This window comes from Neoarius graeffei, chromosome 16 (genome assembly GCF_027579695.1).
Source record: "Neoarius graeffei isolate fNeoGra1 chromosome 16, fNeoGra1.pri, whole genome shotgun sequence".
Taxonomy (NCBI): Eukaryota; Metazoa; Chordata; class Actinopteri; order Siluriformes; family Ariidae; genus Neoarius; species Neoarius graeffei.
The window spans coordinates 37,273,756-37,294,804 of record NC_083584.1 but is presented as its reverse complement, the minus strand read 5'-3'; the positions used below and the strand labels follow the sequence as shown (position 1 = coordinate 37,294,804).

General features: G+C 41.4%; 1 protein-coding gene across 3 annotated transcripts; it reads right to left on the bottom strand.

The window, feature by feature from the left end:
* Positions 1–2,603: 2,603 nt before the first annotated feature.
* jtb (jumping translocation breakpoint) lies at positions 2,604–20,437 on the bottom strand. Of its 3 annotated transcripts, none has more exons than XM_060942870.1 (6): positions 20,384–20,437; positions 11,061–11,161; positions 10,430–10,470; positions 8,031–8,116; positions 6,520–6,599; positions 2,604–4,168 (listed from the first exon to the last, which is right to left on the bottom strand). In XM_060942870.1, the coding sequence occupies exons 2-6, from the start codon at positions 11,147–11,149 to the stop codon at positions 4,012–4,014; spliced, it is 453 nt and encodes a 150-aa protein (XP_060798853.1). In that variant the 5' UTR covers positions 11,150–11,161; positions 20,384–20,437; the 3' UTR covers positions 2,604–4,011. The 3 variants fall into 3 exon arrangements, with proteins under 3 accessions (XP_060798853.1, XP_060798852.1, XP_060798854.1); XM_060942869.1 differs by having other exon boundaries at positions 20,252–20,419; XM_060942871.1 differs by having other exon boundaries at positions 10,448–10,470; positions 20,252–20,419.
* Positions 20,438–21,049: the final 612 nt, after the last annotated feature.

Sequence of the window (21,049 nt, the reverse complement as noted above, 5' to 3'; positions counted from 1 at the left end):
CGTAGTCAGCTGGGATAGGCTCCAGCTTGCCTGTGACCCTGTAGAACAGGATAAAGCGGCTACAGATAATGAGATGAGATGAGATTCAAAAAGGTAAACTTTCATATATTCTATATTCGTTACACATAAAGTTAAATATTTCAAGGCCTTTTTTTTGTTTTAACTTTGATGATTATGGCTTATAGCTCATGAAAATCAGAAATCCAGTATCTCAGAGAATGTCTTTTCAAGTTTGAGTAAAACAGTATAAATGCCATGTATCTCTTGGTCTTGTTCAGTACACGCAACCACAATCATGTGGAAGACTGCTGACTTGACAGGTGTCCAGAAGACAATCATCGACACCCTCCACAAGAAGGGTAAGCCACAGAAGGTCACTGTTGAAAAGGCTGACTGGAAAAGGTGCACAAGTAACAGGGATGACTGTCGGCTTGAGAGGATTGTCAAGAAAAGTCAATTCAAGAACTTGGGAGAGCTTCACAAGGAGTGGACTGAGGCTGGTGTCAGTGCATCAAAAGCCACCATGCACAAATGTCTTTAGGAAAGGGGCTACAACTGTCACATTCCTAATATCAAGCCACTCCCGAACCAGAGACAACGTCAGAAGCGTCATACCTGGGCTAAGGAGAGAAAGAACTGGACTGTTGCTCAGTGATCCAAAGTCCTCTTTTCAGATGAAAGTAAATTTTGCATTTCATTTGGAAGTCAAGGTCCTAAAATCTGGAGGAAGAGTGGAGAGGCACAGAATCCAAGGTGTTTGAAGTCCAGTGTGAAGTTTCTGCAGTCTGTGATGATTTGGGGTGCCATGTCATCTGCTGGTGTTGGTTCACTGTGTTTTATCAAGTCCACTGAGCAACAGAATACAAATTAATGTACTGGGCCAAGCAATTAATTGTATGATTGGACAATGAATTTGTAATTAGGGTCCAAGCACCAAGCGTTTTTAGCCTGTTTATTATTTTCCAAAACTTTGGCCATTTTTACGTGTTTGGCTTACTTGTAAACTCATGAAACCTGTCACAAACATCATCTACGTTGGTTTTCAAGTTCTGGCAAAAGCCTGGAGCCAAGGGGAAGCTGGAGGTCTTGATAGGTTGATGTTATCAAGTGCCTCCTTGATAGCAATATTCTTCTTGTCTTTGTGCATCCAGTTTCACCAACATGCACCAAATGTGCACCAGTGCTTGGAATATGGGTCTCATCAAAGACAAATTTTACAATCACATCCACTAACTGGTTAGCGCTGTTGCCTCACAGCAAGAAGGTCCTGGGTTCGAGCCCCGGGGCCGGCGAGGGCCTTTCTGTGTGGAGTTTGCATGTTCTCCCCGTGTCCGCGTGGGTTTCCTCCGGGTGCTCCGGTTTCCCCCACAGTCCAAAGACATGCAGGTTAGGTTAACTGGTGACTCTAAATTGACCGTAGGTGTGAATGTGAGTGTGAATGGTTGTCTGTGTCTATGTGTCAGCCCTGTGATGACCTGGCGACTTGTCCAGGGTGTACCCCGCCTTTCGCCCGTAGTCAGCTGGGATAGGCTCCAGCTTGCCTGCGACCCTGTAGAAGGATAAAGCGGCTAGAGATGATGAGATGAGATGTCCATGATGCAAAATTGCAAAGGAATTTTTGATATCTCAAATGGTGTTGCCATGACAAAACAATTGACAGGTCACAGGAAGTGTGACATAATTCTAGTTTAGATGGTGTGATGTGACTCAAACCACATATGTCTGTTCAGTGACGAGGAATAATCACATGCACATGCCAAATGCAATTTATTGTCATCGCACCACCAAGTGGTAACAGGAAGTGAGACTGATCAGTATGATGTTATTATATCCATGATGCTAAATGGTCAAGGAATTTTGGATATCTTGATCGGTTTGGCAAGAAATGTGGTATAATTCCACTGTACATTGCGCAGTGTAGCTCAAAGTTCACAACTCTATATGTTCAGTGATAACAGCCACTGGTTCAGGAAACAGACATGGCTGCACCCTCGGTGCTTGGGCCCACCAATCACTGCTTGCAGCTATATTTGATCTTGTTTCTCTTATTACATATACGGTGCCTGAGCATACTACTAAATAGTACACTATTTATGAAGTTCATATATTTGAAGGCAAGATCGATCCCTGCAATTAACACAGATGGCAAAATTGCGTTGAGGAAAAGCTTTAACTGCTTTCCTGGAATTTGCAGACATTTGAAGCAAAGGAGAATTCGGGTGTGTCTAAATGTCTAACAACAGACAAATGCTAAATCATTGCTCGTCCATTTTTGTATGTATTACACATGCAACGAAATAAGGGGGTTGAACACACAGTCTCTCTCCGTTTCATGGATGTGTGCACACACGCAACTTAAACATTTACTTGTTCTCTGAATATTTTAATACACAATGCAAAATGGGAAAGTATTGCTCTCCACTAAGAGAATTTCAGCATTGCCAAATCTGTTCCTGTCAACATGCACTCACTTCTGAACAAATTTTTAATCTCACATTACAGTGGTATAAAATGCTTTACAAAAAGTCCTCACTTAAATTATTTGCTTTACGAAGAACACCAATGTGTTTTTGTGTGTTTAAAAAAATAAAAAATACACAAAGTCTTTATATTTGGTTTATTCCACAATTCCCCTTTTAAATCCAGAGAATAGGAAATGTCTCATCTTTCATAAAAATACATTATCTACAGTCAGGTGGACCAGTAAAACTGGCTAAAGAGAAGACAGCATGCAGCCTTTTCTTCATCGCATCAACAAAATCGATAAAACTCAACTATTGCAAACTTGCTTTACACTGCCAGAGAACACACATGACTAGACGGGCATGGTGTAGTACAAGATGATCAGCTGTGCATCAAAGGCTGCTGCGTTTGCTTGTGCTCCCCCAAAAAGGAAAAAAAAAAAAGCCACCCACACAGCAAAAAGAGATATTACACATATCAAACAATTAGTTAATTAGCACATTTAAAAAGCAACATATGCACATCAAATCTATATAATAGAGTTATGTTTTAGACTGAATAAAGGTCAGCAGCAATGTGTGCAGTGCCTGGCATTTATCAATATATTCCATAAACGAAACCTCCAACTCGTGCTGAGACACAGTGAAAATGATGCACAACATGATAAGCAAACATTTACGGTTAAACAGAAGTCGTGTTTCAAAACCAAAATCATAAGGACTGGAATCAAAAACAAAGCAACAATTTTAAACTGAAAACTGAACTGCAGTCTTTTGTGAATAAACCATTTTATGACAAAGTGGAATACATGGATGTCTATATGTGACCAGTAAAACTAGAGCAAACCAGAACATTTCTAAGGTTCATAAGCATGTGAAAGTGATTTTTTTTTTTTTACATTTACAATAAAACAAAGAAGCAAACAAATAACCACCTGATTGTGTCCATTCCGCCATTCCCTGCGATTTGATTTGCAGCACACTTATTAAAATGCACAGCAACACTGAGTTGGAGTCATTTCACAATTAAAACATCTCAGGACGACAGCTCCAGGGCAAATAATATTTAGCATAATTCTCAACACAATACAATTTAATTTGGAACAAATGTCAAAACGATCTCTCTTTTTACGGTCAGTACAGTGTTAGTGGAGAACATTTAGTATCAGCTGTGTGTTATCTGCTCAGGAACAGAAAATCTTAAGTACAAAATTTCACAAGTAAGCAAACTTAATCTTTTCTATTATGATGTCTGTTGGTTTAGATGCTGACGTCTTTATTAAATCCTGGTGGTTTCACAGTTAAAAGTTCACTGAAGAATATCATAAGCAACTTGTGTGAAAAGATGTTGCATGGAAGCAGCAATCTGCCATCCACAGTTTAAAAAAAAAAAAAAGTCCATCCATCCAGACATGACGAGCTTTGTCTACAAGTGTCCAGTGATCACAGCCCAGGACAGTTAAACTGGCCACTACAGCAGTGCCAGAACACTGGAGCGCTTTAGAGAGTCTCATCACATGTACAATACTTCTCAGTACAGTTCTCAGGACTAAATAGATTCAATCTGCCTGCGAACCTTTTCTGAGGCTTGGCGGTCTAAAGACCTCTGCCGGCCGATCACTAGTAGGGCAAAGACAACAGCAAGGCCTAACATGGCAGCCTCAAATTTCCAAAAGAGGTGCTCCTCCATCACTGCTGAGCGGCAGCTAGAGACACACAAAAAAGATTATTTAACATTTTAATGTGAACTGGAAGAACACTCCACTGAGGTTTTAAATTTGTGCATAATAACTGAAATAACAAAGAGAAAAAAAAAAAAAAAAAAGGACAAAAAAACCCTGCAATGTACCGAAAGTGAAATGTGAAAAAGTAAATGACAGAGCTCAGTCATAATTTACTTATAAAAATTTCACATTTTCACTTTATCAGTACATTGACATCGCAATTTTTTTGTCATATTATACAATATAAAATCAGTGTCAGTTACCATGAAGCCAAACCTAAAAATGGCACATTACCCTGTGAGTTACAATATATATTATTCATGGTTTTGTTCAAAAAATACATTCAAGTTTCTTACTTTCTTAGAATAGATTGACTTCAATTAATGCTTAGACTTTGGTCGAATCTTTGGTTAATCTTTTTTTTTTATAAGATTAAGCTAATTATCCAGAAAGACATTCTCCCCAACGTTTTCTCCCCACCCATCTTTATCAAGGGTGCCAACAATTCTGGAGCTGACTGTATTTAGTATCAGCCACCAGTGTACTAGTCATGGGAATGTCAAATGCTTAACTGTGGCTGCTCAAGGCTTAACAAGTAAACGAGCACTACTTTTTTCCTCTGCATCCCATTCAAGCTCATAGAACGACGACTTCTAGCCCGGCTGGAACCAATCATAGATCCTCAGCTACCTGACCAACAAGCTGGCTTCTGCCAGGGATGCAGTGCAGTACACCAGATGGTCAACTTCACTGAAGAGATTGAAGCTAGTTTTGAAAAGGGCCACAAGGTGGGCACCATCCTTGTGGACCTTACCGCAGCCTAGGACACCGTGTGACACCAGGGCCTGATCGGGAACAGCTCTGAGGAGTTTCAGGGTCACCATCTGATGAGGTTCATTACAAACATCCTGGCCAACCACAGCTTTGTCCTAAAGATGAGCGATGGGCAGTCCAGTCGCCCACGCCACCTCAGAAATGGAGTTCCCCAAGGCTCAGTACTGGCTCCTATGCTCTTCAACCTATAGGTCAGCAACCTACCAACCACAACCTCTAAACAGTTTGGCTATGCCAACGATCTTGCCCTCCTGTCTTGACATCAGACATGAGACTCCTGGTAACATACCTCAAGACCTAGAGGTTGAAACTGAGCGTGACAAACTACCACAACTGCCTTCCACCTTAACAGCAGGGAGGCTAATCCGTGAACCTCGATGGGATACCACTACCCTACAACCCTTCTCCAATGTACTTCAGGGTAAAGCTGAACCGACAGCTGACCTACAAGCAACACCTTGAGTCTCTATGTGCCAAAGTGTCATCCAGGAACAATCCCCTCCATCAGCTGGCAGGCTCATCCTGGGGAGCCAACACCTCCACACTCCGGACTGGCGCTCTCACCCTTGTCTTCAGTGCCACAGAATATGCAGCCCCAGTTTGGTGCCCAAGTGTTCATACAAAGAAGCTTGACAACTCTCAACGACACCCTGAGAATAGTCACCAGCTGCCTGCGTCCCACCCCCATAGAACTTTTACCAGTCCTTGCCAGCATTGCTCCTGCTTCAATTCGCAGAGAGCATCACACTGTCAAACTAGTGGACAAGGCCCAGCAAGACGTCAAACACCCTCTACACAACACTTTCCAGAACAATGAACTGGGTCGACAACGTCTGCCACCCCATCGACCCTTCTCCCGGCATGCAGCAAACTTGTGTGAAGCAAACCACAACACTCTGAGCACATGGAGAACCAGCTGGCAAAAGACCCCCAGACCCACCCAGTTCACAGTTCCTCCGAACACAAAGCTACCACCAGGCGGAGACCTCCCTTGCAGGAAATGGGTGACTCGCAACCGACTACGCACGGGCGTCGGCCGGTTCAACTCCTGCATGCACCGCTGGAGTCTGCGCCCATCACCAGCCTGCGAATGCGGATTACCGTCCCAGACCACAGAGCATGTTATCCATGAATGCCCCACCCTCCGCCCACCAGGCCAAACCAAACATCCTGATCAACCTACAATTAGAAGGCTGCAGAGCCTGTTTAGCTGCCTCATATGCAAGAAGAAGCAGCACTACTTACTGAAAGGCCCATACCACAGGTGGCTGACGTTTTTTGGCGCAATCTTTAGTGTAGTTAGTGTGAACATTGGACATAGTCTGTGATTGTGTTTGAACGATGCTCTTTTGATAATGCAATCTTGCTAGAGCCCTTTATATTAATTGGCATTTGGGAAACATTTGGATGATTGAATGAAATACCATTTAAGTCATTTCTCTGTCAGAGCCAGAAAGATGAGATTAGTGAAAGGAACAGTGCGGAAAAAAAATGCTCACCTTTTGTACTCATCTTTGTTGGACTTGGTACAGTTAATCCTCTCCACGTACCCTGTCTGGATGCAGGCCATTACCGTCTTCTGCAGAGAGGGGATTTAATGCAAGCCAAAAGAAGCTTTAGTAACGTTTCATAGCTTTCACTGAACATGTTAAACACATTCACAAAACCTACAGCATGGTGCAGGGTTTGGAGGGAACACTGAAGGAATAAAACACAACAGGGCATGCTGTTATAGGAAAATAATCAGTGACCAGGTAGTGTGCCACCACCATGAAGTTAATTATGCAAGAAATAATGTACAATGACAGGGTGATGCAGGTCTTGAATAATCCTTGAAGGGGTTTGTTTCACAATAATGACCGGATCGCTGTACATTATCCTGCTTATTACCTGGCTACTTCCTAAAGAAATCAATAATTTGACAAAATATCGATTTTATAAAGGATTTTGTTTCTACTAATAATGTGGTCCACAGCAACAAGGGACCATAGAATGCAACAACTGATTAATCAGAATTGAGTATTCAACAAGGCGTGTAATTTCCATTAGTATCAATATGGAGGTGATTACAGGAAATCGCACGCGCTGATTAACAAGAAATAGTCTGAATTTCTCGACCAATCACCTTGAGCGACTCGGCAAAATGGCAGCCAATCGCTTAAATCACTAAGTGAGGAAGAATTACAAATTATGTTTAAAAAAAAATGCTGTTCCTAAAAGCACAAAAGATGCTATGAAGTTTGGTATAAAACTATTCAAAGGTAAGGTGGAATCATGGTTTATTTTACTGATTTCAAAACAAAAGTATTTTATGTGATTCACATAGATAAGTGACAAGTCTGCGTTGCGTGCATGTCACAACTCTGCGCCGCACCGTAACTACACTTACATGCTGCTGTTGATTGAAATAATTTTTTTAAATGATTTAAAAAAAAAAAAAAATCACCTGTGTATTTATACTAAAACAATTATTTGCCTCGGTGAATAATAACAGAAGTGAAATCGAGGTTATTATTCACCTCACCTTCAGTGAATAATTGTTAAATAACAGCACCTCCCAAAGTGTTTTGCTCATCTTATACCACAGCAATTTGCCAATGGTTGCAACTGTTAATTCACTAATAAACAATATATTGTACTTCTATCTGCTCAGAATTGCAATCAATGTTGTGGAACATCCACAATTTAGTTCCTGTTATCACTTATAATAGCTATAAAATGTGGTTCAATGTACAAAAGTTGAATGTTCTAGTGTTCAGACTCCCTGTTTGTTCGCTGTTATGTGATAGACAAGAGATGGCTGGTGTGAGATAACAGAACTCATCACCATTAGAATAATGTAGAACAGAACGGAAGTGTCCAGGTCAGGATTTACCCAAACAACAGATTACAGCCAGAGCTGCTGGTACAGGAAATTAATCAACACCTTCTGACAATTATATTTGCTGTGGTAGAACAACTGTGATGGTAACAGACATAATTTTGCTAGTCTTCCAAATGCAACTCTTACCATTTGAAAAGCAGTGCACAAACTGCATTCTGTCGCAACTACAAACTCTTCCACTTGCCAACATGGCATGGTCATCGCTCTTGTTACTGCAATTCAGAAGCACAAGCAATACCAAAGTGTTAATGTTATTGCCACAAAGTCTTATATGAGCCATGTTTATGTTTAAGCTGACTGTCTATTCAGGTTGATTGAACAATGTTCATGTATACACTCAAATAGAGTCAGTGGGCTGTGTTTACATGCACATATTTACATCAAACTAAATAAATTCATTCTGGGTGCAGAATACAAATGAAGTGTTCACGGACTGTAAACTAGGCAGAGGTGGACAAAGTACCCAACTTCATTACTTCAGTCAAAGTACAGATCCCACTGGTCAAATGTTACTCCGATACAAGTGAAAGTTATACAGTCAAATTTTCACTTAAAGTGCTTGCTTTTAAAAATACATTTTCTGTCAACGCATTGTTGTATTATTGCCACAACGCTTACAAAACCTAATGCCTCTGAAACAACCAACTGGATTTATTGACTAACTTGTAGAACGTTACAAAATGAAACAACTTACAACCAAGCAGAATCATCAATAAGATGCTAGCTATTTTTTCTCTTTGGCTACTGGTAAAAAAAATATGTAGTAGCTATAGTAATTATGCAAGGTCACAAAAGCTACAATGTTAACGTTACCGAAGACAGAAATGTGAATTCACAAAATGAATGCATGCTGTGCCATCATGGTGGCTTAATGTTAAGCTAGCTAGTCAGTGAAGCTCCACTTGGCGCTAGCAAACACTTTTCAAACTTGAAATCATATTGGGTAGCTAATGTTACTAGAAAATAAATATTTCTACATTCTGTTTGTTTGGCAAGATTATGCTAAAACATATTTATGAAAGGATTCCAGACAAGTTAACATTATTCATGTTAGCGTAACTCCATTTTTACATGCTAACTAACAGTGTCCAAGTTAACTAGCTATGTGTTAACGTTAGCCGTGGACAAGGCGATGGCAACTTGGCGGGCAAATCCATAGTCATTTGACTAACTAGACTGTATAGCTATTGCAATGTTATCACTAGCTCTAAAAAGCACAGACAACTTCATTGCAAGCTTTCTCTTGTAATAAAATGTTTACATCCCTCAATATGCCTCTGCAGGTTGGATGGCGAGTTTTTGGAGGTCATGATGTGGCTCGTTTTAAGCAAACATTTAAAACAAAATGAATCTTTAATCCTTTCCCCAGAGCATTCCCAAGAAGAACCGCCTCCTTCCATTCTGCCATCAATTGATCATGTTCAATTAATGCTGCTGAGAAATCATTGAGCTTGATTTTATACAGCCTATGGACGTGATGTGACCTTAGTGATTACTGATCGGCTGTCTCAGTGTCAACTGTGGAAGAAAAAAATAAATAAATAAATCACGTTTTAGAAAAGGGAAAAAAAAAAAAAATCTACTTTCAAAGCTACTTCAGAGTAACGAGAACCTTGATAGAAATGTAATGGAGAAATGTAATGGAGTGAAAAGTACAATATTTGTCTTTCAAATGTAGTGAAATTAGTCATAAGTTTCCAAAAAAAAAAAAGAAACCTCAAGTAAAGTACAGATACTCAAAAAGTGTACAGAAGTGCAGTACTCAAGTAAATGTAATTCATTACTGTCCACCTCTGAAACTAGGTAATCTGTTGAAAACTATAGTACATGTACATTACTTATATATTTGGCATGCTTGCTTAGTGCTCATTTGAACCGTTTTTAAAGTCTTAAATGGTGTCACGACTCCAAATTTCCCTCTGGGATTAATACAGTGATCTATATCCATGTTCTTTTAGACCCTTTTTCCCCGCACTTAAGAGTTCTATGACACAAGAGTTGTCATAGTTTGGGGGGGGGGGGGGGGGGGGGGGGAGCGCAATCGCATTATTCATGAATGAGAAAATTGCTCCTCTATTTTGTCTCTCATCATCAGTTTTGAATCATTGGCAGATGAAAGCTGCCATCTTTTTGACTGCAGATTTTATCAAATGTGATGAAAATGTTCAGTCTCTGCTTTTGAGTGTACTCACTGACAAATAAAAAAAATGAAGTATTAAATATCTTAAGAAAACCAATCATTAAATTTTTTCAAGTCTCTGTAAGCTACTGATTGAGGTATTCACTTTATTTCGATAAACAGCCGTGTGCTGACACATTGCAGTTGTAGTGCAGACGTGTCATTTGTGCTGAATTATGATGAAATATTAAGTATTAAAGGACTGTAGGAATATTAACGCTGATATACACTGCTTGAATGTTTATATAAGTAACAAGATAAAATTGTAATTATGCGTGAAGATATTTGCAGTGCGCACACAAAACTGAGCTGTAATTGTCAGTAATGACTATACAGCTACGCATACCCGTGGCCTTCTCCTCACCAAGAAGTGCTGTCCCAAACACTCTGAAAAGACAAAATAAAGCAGTGAACAGTTACTAAATAAAGCTGAAGTCCTGTGTCATTATATCTATTAAACCTACTCTTAAAATGTTTGGTTTTTTTTTTAAATGGTACTAAACGTTACCTTTCCTTGCTGCTGTGAGTACCCTCAAGGATACAGCTTTTGTACCTTTTGTATCTTTGACCTAAAAAGGCACATGTAGAGTACTCTAAAAGGTAATTAGAATCCAATTATGTGCCTTAAATAATTTTAAAAAAAGGTACAACATATCCAGGTTTCCAAGTGAAAGGTACAAAAATGCATCCTTGACAGTACCAACCCAGTGACATGGAAAGGTACAGTTTGGTACCCTTTTTTCTGAGAGTGTATCAAGTTTAAATAAGTTAATATGTTTAAAAAAAAAAAAAAAAAAAAAGAATAACTCAATGCCATAATATTGAGTTAAGTCAAAAAAATAAACTATTAATGAAAACATGGTACTTAAACTTTAACAATTCATAAACTGAATTTTTTTTTTGACACAGAAGCAAATTAATTATATACTGTATGTACGGACATTATACTGTATAATGCTGTAATCTTGTCTGCTAACCTGAGAGCTACCAATCCCCAGAAAAGTAAGTGCAGGACCAGAACTCTGGGTCTGAAACATGACATGGGAATCCTGCAGTCACTCTCCATCCCTCAGCTCAGCTGTGAAGAAAAACAGCACTGCTGTAGTTTACAAACACCTCAGAGCTTTAGACAGACATTATACTAAACACCAACACAGCTTGAGAACATGAGATGAGAGGTGAACGCAACATGTAAACTTTCAGCCAGATAACAATTATTCGATTAAGAGGTGAGATACAGCCAGAAACAGGAAGTCGATTTCGAAAATCCAAGAACATTTAACTTTGATTGTATTTAGGGCACGGTTCATTTGGTGTACGAGCAAACAATGAAACTGGTAACGCAAGTGTGCGAGACATTATCCAGGTAATTAATTATTTTACTTTTATAAATAAAGTGCTGAAGGATTCTCTATTCTGACTGGTCAGAAGGTTTTGATTCGGCACCGACGGTAACACCGGCTGTAATTCAAACGATACAGTTACATCAAATGTGCTCGTGTCTGTGAAGATTCTCAATCATCCAGGTCATAGTAAACTGTGGGTGGTAGAAATGGGCAACTGGACTTGCTTGAAGATTCTTGAAAACGTTTCACCTCTCGTCCAAAAGGCTTCCTGAGGAAGCCTTTTGGACGAGAGGTGAAACGTTTTCAAGATTCTTCAAGCAAGTCCAGTTGCCCATTTCTACCACCCACAATCAAATGTACTCGTTCCAACATGGTAACATTGCTACAGTAACAACTCATTCATTCACAACCAGATTTTGACACAAGTCTGTTGTGGGTGATGAATTTACAGTGCTGAGCCATGAATATGAAAATGTTAGGAACAACAAATAGGCCTTGTAGCATGACAATCAAAGAACAGTGACACACCCCGATGAAAATCTAGCATGGCAGAATTTTATGCATTTACCCCGCCTTGTTTGACAACTCTTACAATGTGTTCGTTGATAGCCATAATTGACAATTTCTTGACTCTCCTCCCTGACGACATGCAGGGACATGAACTTTGATTGATCAGAATCAAACTTGCAGTGGTGTGAGTCTTCCAACCAAGATACGGCGAGAATTTAGGTCACCATGATTGTCTAATCTGACACTGTGACCATTGTGGAAGACAAACATATTATGTAGTCTGATCCTGGCATAAGGCTAATAATAAGCTCAATAAATGTGCTGTTATTTACCAAGGAACCACGAGTTGGCCTAGTGGTTAGCATGTCTGCCTCTCAAGGGGAAGATTGAGAGTTCTACTCACGGTCGGGTCATACCAAAGACCATCATAAAAATGGTATCTATTGCCGTCTGGCAAGGAACCCTGCAATACAGTCATCATCACACAGTGGGGCAAAAAAGTATTTAGTCAGCCACCAATTGTGCAAGTTCTCCCACTTAAAAAGATGAGAGAGGTCTGTAATTTATCATAGGTACACTTCAACTATGAGAAACAGAATGGGGGGAAGAATCCAGGAAATCACATTGTATGATTTTTAATGAATTAATTGGTAAATTCCTCAGTAAAATAAGTATTTGGTCACCTACAAACAAGCAAGATTTCTGGCTCTCACAGACCTGTAACAACTTCTTTAAGAGGCTCCTCTGTCCTCCACTTGTTACCTGTATTAATGGCACCTGTTTGAACTCGTTATCAGTGTAACGCTACGTTCACACTGCAAGGCTTAATGCTCAATTCCGATTTTTTTGTGAAATCCGATTTTTTTGTGAGGTCGTTCACATTAACAGATATATGCGACTTGTATGTGATCCTCAGTATGAACGAAAAGCGACCTAAAAGTGTTCCGCATGCGCATTGCAGGATACGACGACGTCACACGCAGTGAGCATGGCCAGCGTTTATGGAAGTAAAACTGCCCGGTTGCGGTATGACTCATCCAATCTAGCTTGAATAGCTGCATCCCCCCAAATGGAAATCAGCTCCCTAACCTCTGCGTCCTTCCATTGAGAAGATTCAGAACCTTCACAGCCCGAAGCGTCCCTCGCATTGATGTCATGCGCAGGGGCGCAGATACGTTTTTTGAACTGGGGGGGGACAAAAAACTGGGGGGACAAAGCTGTCAGCAAACCAACCCCAACCCCGATATGCCTGTCAAACTTGTTGTGGGTTACTACAGCAACCAAGCTCGAGCTCGCAACCTGTGCAGTCTGCGCAGCTCAACCAACCGAATATCAGTCTTTGTTTTGTTTTATGCGAGTTGTTGCAACTATGTATACACTGCTGTGCACCTCAATAAACCGAATGGTAATTAGTCTTTTGATTTTTCCGTGAGGTTTGCCTTATGCAAAGTGGGGGGGACCGAACGAAGTGAATTTAAATCTGGGTGGGACGAATCCCACCCGTCCCACCCTCTATCTGCGCCCGTGATTATGCGCCATGTTGTTGTAACTTTTTTTGAGAGACCCGCCGCCTACTTCAGCGCAGAATAGTGACGTTTGTGGCTTGTTGATGACGTGCAAGTCGGATGAATGCGACCTGGCGGTTCAGACTGAAGTCGCATATGAAAAGAGCGGATAGGAATCGGAATTAGGACCACATATCCAAACGGCCCGGGTCGGATTTGAAAAAAAAATCGGATCTGTGTCGTTCATATTGTCAATAAAAGATCGGATACAGGTCACATATGGGCGAAAAGATCGGATTTGAGTCACTTCAGCCTGCAGTGTGAACGTAGCCTAAAAGACACCTGTCCACAACCTCAAACAGTCACACTCCAAACTCCACTATGGCCAAGACCAAAGAGCTGTCAAAGGACACCAGAAACAAAATTGTAGACCTGCACCAGGCTGGGAAGACTGAATCTGCAATAGGTAAGCAGCTTGGTGTGAAGAAATCAACTGTGGGAGCAATTATTAGAAAATGGAAGACATACAAGACCACTGATAATCTCCCTCGATCTGGGGCTCCACGCAAAATCTCACCCCGTGGGGTCAAAATGATCACAAGAACGGTGAGCAAAAATCCCAGAACCACACGGGCGGACCTAGTGAATGACCTGTAGAGCGCTGGGACCAAAGTAACAAAGACTACCATCAGAAACACACTACGCCGCCAGGGACTCAAATCCTGCAGTGCCAGACGTGTCCCCCTGCTTAAGCCAGTACGTGTCCAGGCCCGTCTGAAGTTTGCTAGACAGCATTTGGATGATCCAGAAGAGGATTGGGAGAATGTCATATGGTCAGATGAAACCAAAATACAACTTTTTGGTAAAAACTCAACTTGTCGTGTTTGGAGGAGAAAGAATGCTGAGTTGCATCCAAAGAACACCATACCTACTGTGAAGCATGGGGGTGGAAACAGCATGCTTTGGGGCTGTTTTTCTGCAAAGGGACCAGGACGACTGATCCGTGTAAAGGAAAGAATGAATGGGGCCATGTATCGTGAGATTTTGAGTGAAAACCTCCTTCCATCAGCAAGGGCATTGAAGATGAAACCTGGCTGGGTCTTTCAGCATGACAATGATTCCAAACACACCACCCGGGCAACGAAGGAGTGGCTTCGTAAGAAGCATTTCAACGTCCTGGAGTGGCCTAGCCAGTCTCCAGATCTCAACCCCATAGAAAATCTTTGAAGGGAGTTGAAAGTCCGTGTTGCCCAATGACAGCCACAAAACATCACTGCTCTAGAGGAGATCTGCATGGAGGAATGGGCCAAAATACCAGCAACAGTGTGTGAAAACCTTGTGAAGACTTACAGAAAAGGTTTGACCTCTGTCATTGCCAACAAAGGGTATATAACAAAGTATTGAGATCAACTTTTGTTCTTGACCAAATACTTATTTTTCACCATAATTTGCAAATAAATTCTTTAAAAATCAGACAATGTGATTTTCTGGATTTTTTTCCCTCATTTTGTCTCTCATAGTTGAGGTATACCTATGATAAAAATTACAGGCCTCTCATCTTTTTAAGTGGGAGAACTTGCACAATTGGTGACTGACTAAATACTTTTTTTGCCCCACTGTATTCTCCTGTATGGCAAGAGATCGGCCTTGGGGTGTCATTGGAACCGTTGTTCCAATAGACACCCGAAGTTCATTTTGTCCATCATCGCTTTCCTTGCTTGTTGCTGGTCCACTCCCAGAAGGTCTTCAACTTTTCTCCAAAGTTTATTTGAAGTGCATCTGTCAAACATAACTTGCTTTTGTATTGCGTCATTTTCCATATGGCAAACATGGGCCAAATACTTGAACTGTAGATGACAAAACTCTTGAATTGGCTGTGAACTTGTAATTTCATATAGCTGCTGATAGATGCAAGTGGGGAGTCAAACTCTCACGGTTACCAGAGGACTAGCCCCCCACTGTAACCCTAGCTATGTAATAGGCGAGAGGCCGAGGGCTACGGAGATCGGCGCCGCCACATGGCGTGGGAAGGACTTTTTGATTTACCAAGGACAAACATATAATCATTGATCTGATTAAGTTTTTTTTGTCAAGAAGAATTTATTTAACATTTATGGAAGGAGTCTCCAGTGTCGGTGCTTTGTAACAGTCTGTTTTCCTTCACAGGAGAGTCTTCAGGACAAAGCTTAGAGGTTTCTTGGTGACATGACAAGCTGTGTTTGTTTTTGTCTTATTAGCTTCTAAAGAGATTAAAATATTAGCATTTATAGCTGCTATAACATGAATATGTTCTATGAGTATAACGTGAATAAGTACGAGTCCAGGGTTTGTGGCCAACCCCTCTCACCCCAGACACAAACTTTTTGAATCACTCCCCTCTGGTAGGAGGTTGCGGTCCATTAGAACCAAAACCTCACGCCATAAGGCCAGCTTTTTCTCCACTGCAGCTGGCCTCATCAATAAGGTCAGAGACTCCCACTGACTCAAAACTCATACTTTCAATCTGTAACATTAATGCACTTTGTCTCTGAATTGGGATTTGACATTTCATGGTCATGTCATACATCTTCATTCTGTCAACTTTTACGGCACATTCCAGCCCACACTGATTGTACAGCTTGGCTATCTATCAATCAATCTTCTTAGGGCTGTTCCCAATTAGAGGTCGCCACAGCGGCTCTTTCGTCTCCATTGTTCCCTGTCTTCTGCATCCTTCTCTACCACACCTGACACTTTCATGTCCTCTCTCACCACATCCATGTATCTCCTCTTTGGCCTTCCTCATTTTCGTGTGCCTGGCAGCTCCATCTTCAACATTCTCCGCATCTCTTCTCAGGATGTGTTCCCGTACCATCTCAGGCTCATCTCTCTTAGCTTAATTCCAAAGCTCTCCACATGTGCTGTCCCTCTGATGTGCTCGTTCCTTATCCTGTCCAACGTAGTCACTCCCATCGCAAACCTTAACATCCTCAACTCCGCCACCTCTAACTTTGCCTCCTGTCTCTTCGTTAAGGGTACATTCTCCAATCCAGACATCACAGCTGGTCTCACTACTGTCTTATACATCTTACCTTTCACTTTTGCTGGGACTTTCCTATCACAAATAACTCCCCAAATCCTTCTCCAACTGCTCCACCCTGCCTGCACACTCTCTCACCTCACTATCGCAGCCCCCATTTTCCTGCACAGTTGACCCCAGGTACTTGAATTCACCAACTTTCTTTACGTCTACTCCTTGCATCTTCACTACACTCTCATCCTCATTGATGCACATGTATTGTGTTTTGCTACTGCTCACCTTCATTCCTCTTCGTTCCAATGCATACCTCCATCTCACCAAACCCAACTCCTTTCACCACATATCACAATATCATCTGCAAACATGTTCCTTGGTGACTCTTGCCTCACTTCGTCCGTCAAGCTATCCATCACTATGGCAAACAAGAAAGGACTCAAAGCAGATCCTTGATGAAATCCCACCTTCACCTTGAACCATTCAGTCGTTCCAGCTGCACACCTCACTGCTGTTTCACTGTTCTCATACATGTCTTGCACCACTCTGATATACTTCTCATTCACTCCACACTTTCTCATACAATACCATAACTCATCTCTCGGCACTCTATCATATGCCTTCTCCAGATTTACAAACACACAATGTAGCTCTCTGGTCTTCCCTGTACTTCTCCATTAACATTCTTAAAGCAAAAATTGCATCCGATGTGCTCTTCCTTGGCATAAACCCGTACTGCTGTTCACAGATTGCTACCTCTCTTCTCAATCTCGCCTCCAATACCCTGTCTATCTACTTGCACATATTCTCCTTTTCTCACACACTCATGTCATGACTCTTCATCTTCATCCTGTAACCTGTTTTTGCACACACTGACACTTGGATTTCAAAATAACCCATGTACATGCTCCTTAAACATGTCCACTTTTCAAATTTGTACATTTTAGATTCTTATTTTTTTTAAATTCTATTTATTATATAACTACTTTGTCTTTTTAATATTCTTTTATTTTACCTGTTCAAGCACCAATCACCAAAGCAAATTCCTTGTATATGAGGACAGACTTGGCAATAAACTTTAACATCTGCAGGAAACTCCTGTGGATGTTCTATCAGTCTGTGGTTGCCAGCGTCCTGTTTTACACCGTGGTGTGCTGGGGGGCAGCACATCCAAGGAGGACACATCCAGGCTGGACAAACTGATCAGGCAGGCTGGGTCTGTGGCTGGCATGAAGCTGGACTCTCTGGTGACGGTGGCAGAGAAGACGACTATGGACAAAATACTGAACATCATGGACGATGCCAGTCACCCTCTGCACACCGTCATCAGCAACCAGAGGAGGCTGTTCAGTGACCGAATGCTCCTTCCCAAGCGCAGGACGAACAGACTTAAACTCCTTTGTCCCTCACGCCATCAGACTGTACAACTCCTCTCTGGGGGGGGGGGGGGAACAGGAGGACAGGAAGGAGCAGTAGCCTAGCCTAACCTGACAATAAACAATACTGGACAATGTGCAATACCTCTTCCGTTGGCCTCCCCCCCTTCCCCATATCTTTTTTTTTTTTTTTTATCTGTATATGCAAATGCCTAATTTAATTTATCTAGAAGTTTTTCTCCATTTTAAAACCCATGCCAGAAATCTGGGGGTCATACTTGACTCAGGGCTCGGTCTTGACAGACAGATAAGCTCTGTTGTTAAAAACAATTTATCAGTTACGAATCATCTCCCACCTCAAATCGTTTTTATCTTACATTGATCTGGAAAAAGTAATCCATGCCTTCATGACATTATGCCTGGACTACGGCAATTCCCTCTACCTCGGCCTCCCCGTCTTCACTAACGCGTCTGCATCTCATTATCTCTAGCCGATTTATCCTGTTCTACAGGGTCTGCAAACGCGTCTGCAGTTGGTTCAAAATGCAGCGGCGAGACTGTTGACTGGTACAAGGAAGCGTGAACACATCACCCCTGTCTCGGCTTCCCTGCATTGGCTCCCCATTCATTTTAGAATTCAGTTTAAACGTTTTACTTGTTGTTTTTAAGGCTCGAAATAGGCAGGCCCCTGCTTACATCACTGAACTTTTCCAGCCCCATTCAGTCACCAGGTCCCTTAGGTCCTCTAGCAAAGGACAACTACATGTGCCACAGTCACGACTGAAACAGAAAGGTGATAGGGCCTTTGCTGTGGCTGCTCCCCGACTGCAGAACCAGTTACCCTCAGATATTAGATGCACCTCCTCTATTCCCACCTTTAAATCTAGATTAAAAGCTAACCTCTATTCACTAGCTGTCCTAGTCCCCTAATCCTCTTATTTCTTGTGTGTCTGTGTTGTAGGTTCTGTTTGGTTTAACATTCATTTATTTTTCACATTTGTTTATTTTCCAAATTTGTCTCTTATTTATTATTACTGAATGCTCTTTTTTTTTTTTATTCTGTACAGCACTTTGGTCAGTGATAGCTGTGTTTAAATGTGCTTTATAAATAAATTTTACTTACTATTTCTATTTCAACACCACCCTGGCGCTGATTATTTTCCTATCTATCAATACTATCGATATTGTGATATGTGGTGAAAGTAGAAAGGAGGTTGAGTTGGGTTTGGTGAGATGGAGGTATGCATTGGAACGAAGAGGAATGAAGGTGAGCAGTAGCAAAACACAATACATGTGCATCAGTGAGAACGGGGATGAATAGGGTGTAGTGAAGATGCAAGGAGTAGATGTAAAGAAAGTTGGTGAATTCAAGTACCTGGGGTCAACTGTGCAGGAAAAAGGGGGCTGCGATAGTGAGGTGAGAAAGACAGAGCAGGCAGGGTGGAGCGGTTGGAGAAGGATTTGGGGAGTCATTTGTGATAGGAAAGTCCCAGCAAAAGTGAAAGGTAAGATGTATAAGACAGTAGTGAGACCAGCTGTGATGTATGGATTGGAGACCGTACCCTTAACGAAGAGACAGGAGGCAAAGTTAGAGGTGGCGGAGTTGAGGATGTTAAGGTTTGCGATGGGAGGTTGGACAGGATAAGGAACGAGCACATCAGAGGGACAGCACATGTGGAGAGCTTGGGAATTAAGCTAAGAGAGATGAGACTGAGATGGTACGGGAACACATCCTGAGAAGAGATGCGGAGAATGTTGAAGATGGAGCTGTCAGGCACACGAAAACGAGGAAGGCCAAAGAGGAGATACATGGATGTGGTGAGAGAGGACATGAAAGTGGTAGGTGTGGTAGAGAAGGATGTGGAAGACAGGGAGCAATGGAGACCTCTAATCAGGAGCAGCCAGAAGAAGAAAACTTACTTACTATTTCTGTTCTCTGTTTATCCTGTAATGATGCTACTGGAATTTTAATTTCCCTGAAGGAACCCTCCCAAAGGGATCAATAAAGTTCTATCTAATCTAATCTCGGTTCTGATTCTGCTTCTAATAATAACAACAACAGAAACTAACTTGTACCGTGGATTTACAAATAAAACTGTAATCGTTGTCGAATCCTTGTGATGTACGAGAAATAAAACACCACCCTGGCGTTGATTGGTTTCCTAAATGTCGAAATGATTCTTGTTTACTAAAATTACACAACTTAAGAAGAAGTTGTGAGCGGCCATATCACAGCACTGTCATCTTAACAAACACATGTAGCTCACCAGCTAACTAAGAAATACAGAATACGCCAGGATGTTTTGTGTAAACCGACAGTTAGCTAAACGTTACTAGCTGTTTAAAGCCGCCTAGCCTGCTAGCTAACGCGAGCTACATAAGGCGCTGGAGAAAGGAAAAGCTAAACATGGAGCTTACCTTCACTATATTCTCAGTCATCCCTTGTAATATCACTACCGACACTTTTCAGACGATCCTCCACTAAAAACAGCTACACAATCATGTAGCACCTCAGAAGTGAGATGTCGTTTAATCTGATACTTTACTTACACAGGACTGAATATGTGACTATCCGCCATCTTGAATATATGAGTCGGAATGACGTCACACCGCTTCAACGTGGAGTTTTCCACAAAAGCAACACATCACATTTCCGCCTGGTGACCAGACACGGAAAAACCCCTCACAATGGTGCACGGGATTAGTTCAGTTTTAAAAACACAAACTAATCCCATACACGAGGATTCAAACTTGTTGAATCTACACTATGTGGCAAAAAAGTTTGTGTACACCTGACCATCAAACTTTTAGTCATACACTACCGTTCAAAAATTTGGGGTCACTTTGAAATGTCCTTATTTTTGAAAGAAAAGCACTGTTCTTTTCAATGAAGATCACTTTAAACTAATCAGAAATGCACTCTATACATTGCTAATGTGGTAAATGACTATTCTAGCTGCAAATGTGTGGTTTTTGGTGCAATATCTCCATAGGTGTATAGAGGCCCATTTCCAGCAACTCTCACTCCAGTGTTCTAATGGTACAATGTGTTTGCTCATTGCCTCAGAAGGCTAATGGATGATTAGAAAACCCTTGTACAATCATGTTAGCACAGCTGAAAACAGTTGAGCTCTTTAGAGAAGCTATAAAACTGACCTTCCTTTGAGCAGATTGAGTTTTAGACTGGTACCAAAATTCAAAAAAGTGCTTATTTAA

Coding starts and splice junctions, on each gene's coding strand:
- jtb (XM_060942870.1), bottom strand. CDS start 11,149: ATGGAGAGTGACTGCAGGATTCCCATGTCATGTTTCAGACCCAGAGTT. Junction 10,471..11,060: donor TGGGGATTGGTAGCTCTCAG/GTTAGCAGACAA, acceptor TTGTCTTTTCAG/AGTGTTTGGGACAGCACTTC. Junction 6,600..8,030: donor TGTGCACTGCTTTTCAAATG/GTAAGAGTTGCA, acceptor CCCTCTCTGCAG/AAGACGGTAATGGCCTGCAT.